At 49.9% G+C, this 2084-nt stretch overlaps 1 protein-coding gene across 1 annotated transcript; it reads right to left on the reverse strand.

Moving 5' to 3' along the window:
- Positions 1 to 609: 609 nt before the first annotated feature.
- Positions 610 to 1578, reverse strand: LOC100533225 (synapsin isoform 2.1; the record flags this gene model as incomplete). The annotated part of the gene is given in 1 exon segment (NM_001204483.1): positions 610 to 1578. A coding segment is annotated over 1 exon segment (301 nt), but the record flags the coding sequence as incomplete, so codon positions are not given.
- Between the last annotated feature and the right edge of the window lie 506 nt (positions 1579 to 2084).

Genomic DNA, 2084 nt, shown 5'->3' on the forward strand with positions numbered 1-2084 from the left:
GCAACCCCCTCTCACCTTCACCACCGCCCCCCAAAAAACAGAAGCAACAGCAACAACAACAATGACAACGACGACATTAATAACATTAACTGAAACAGAGTCGATGACCATAATAACAACAACAACAACAACAACAACAACAACAAGAGAAATAACAGCTGCAGCAAAAAGGATAATCTGTCCAGCAATAACAACACCCTTCCACCAACAGAACACACCACCAGAAACAAACAAAGGAGTTACAACTGAAACACCCACACGTTGTGAAGACAACCAGCTATTGTCCCCTCACCTCTGAACTCTGAACTCACTAGTTTGTGTTCTGGTCGTCTATTGCTCCCTGACCCCTGCCCCCTGAACTCACCAGTCCGTGTGTTGGTCATTTATTGCCCCCTGACCCCTGACCCCTGAACTCACCAGTCTGTGTGTTGGTCATCTATTGCCCCCTGACCCCTGACCCCTGAACTCACCAGTCCGTGTGTTGATCATCTATTGCCCCCTGCCACCTGACCCCTGACCCCTAAACTCATCAGCCTGTGTGTTGGTCATCTATTGCCCCCTGACTCATGACCCCTGCCCCCTGCCCCTTGCCCCCTGACCCCTGAACTCACCAGTCCGTGTGTTGGTCATCGATAACCAGCAGCGTCTTGCAGCGATCTTTGTTATAGGAGGGTTTGCCGGAGGAGGACGAGGAGGAGGAGAAGAGGCGTTGTCCCAGATTGGCCGAGGACGCCGATTTGGACGGGGAGTTTGGCGCGCTGGGACTTGGGCCTTTCCGAAAGTTGAGTCCGCCCACATTGGGCGAGTCGTCATTGTCGCTTGCCTCCCCCTGGAGATCTCCCGAGGAGAAGCGGCGGCGCAGGTAGTTCATGCCGGAGCCGAAACTGTCCTTGAAGTTGGAGAAAGACATTCTGGATTTGACCACAGGGACCACGCCAGACGTACACTTGGCGGTGAAGGAGTAGATGAGGTTTTGGAGGTATGGGAGGATGGTGGATGATGGTGAGCTGTTACCGTTGTTGTCGCTGGCGGAGGTAATGATGGCGGTTGATGTAGTAGCTGTGGTTGAGGGAGGATGATGGCTACGCGGTGAAAAGTGAAGTTTTGGATTGTTTCGCTTTCATTCCACAGTGTTATGTCTGCTGCTAGATTATTATTTGATGTAGAGTGTAGAGATGATAAAAACCGTTTTAGTGATTGTTCAAACGACTTTGTTTTTCAAAACCCTGAATGACATGAATGGATGTGTAGCTATGTTTGGAATGGCTTCCACACTTCATTAGATAAAATAACAATGCATGAAATCTTACTTGCGTTTGTGAATACGTCGTTTTCTTACACGATTCGGTCACAGGACAGACAAAACTTCCCACATTCTAGATAATCCAAAAAACAGCACCGAACAATTGGTGAACCATTCCTTGAAACCAAATCGTATGTAATTTCTCAGTGCAGCCTTCCGCGACACACACAGCTCCAGATAGACATGTTGCCCTCTCAGTTCCACTCTCAGGACCGGGGCGCCAGGCAACTCGACGTTTGAGAAACCTACATGGTTCCCTCACCCACAACTCACGCGCACACAGTGGGACCGCCGCCGGAGCACTTAACGGGAGGCAATCGCTGGGGCTTGTGCCGATACTTTTCTTCCCCTCGCGTCCTCTTCCTTTACCCGATGACGCATTCCTCTCACTCTCACGAGATATTGTCGCCCGCGATCTGAGAGTCCTTGCTCACTCAACCTTGTTGCTTTGTACTCATAGTTGGAGGAATTCACACCTCCTTTTCTGAAAATAAAGTTCCCCGTTACTTAGCACAAAAATTGTAATTTCCTTCCTGTGAATAACTGTAGCTTTTTGGGTGGCCCTCCCACTTCTTTTCTCGTAGCCTACTCTCCAACTTTTTCTGATGCACAATTTGGCCTCAGTTTGTGTAGAATCTCCTTTCCTTACATCCAGTTGTCGTAGATTTGTGGGTGAGTCGTGAGACTTCTGAGAGCCAGTCCCGAGTGTGGCTCTCCTATAGCTGTGCCACTTGCTCCCTGTTCAGGAGTATGTGTGTGGGTGTGTGGGGGAGGGGGGTGG

Source organism: Aplysia californica, unplaced genomic scaffold (assembly GCF_000002075.1).
Source record: "Aplysia californica isolate F4 #8 unplaced genomic scaffold, AplCal3.0 scaffold01063, whole genome shotgun sequence".
Classification (NCBI taxonomy): domain Eukaryota; kingdom Metazoa; phylum Mollusca; class Gastropoda; order Aplysiida; family Aplysiidae; genus Aplysia; species Aplysia californica.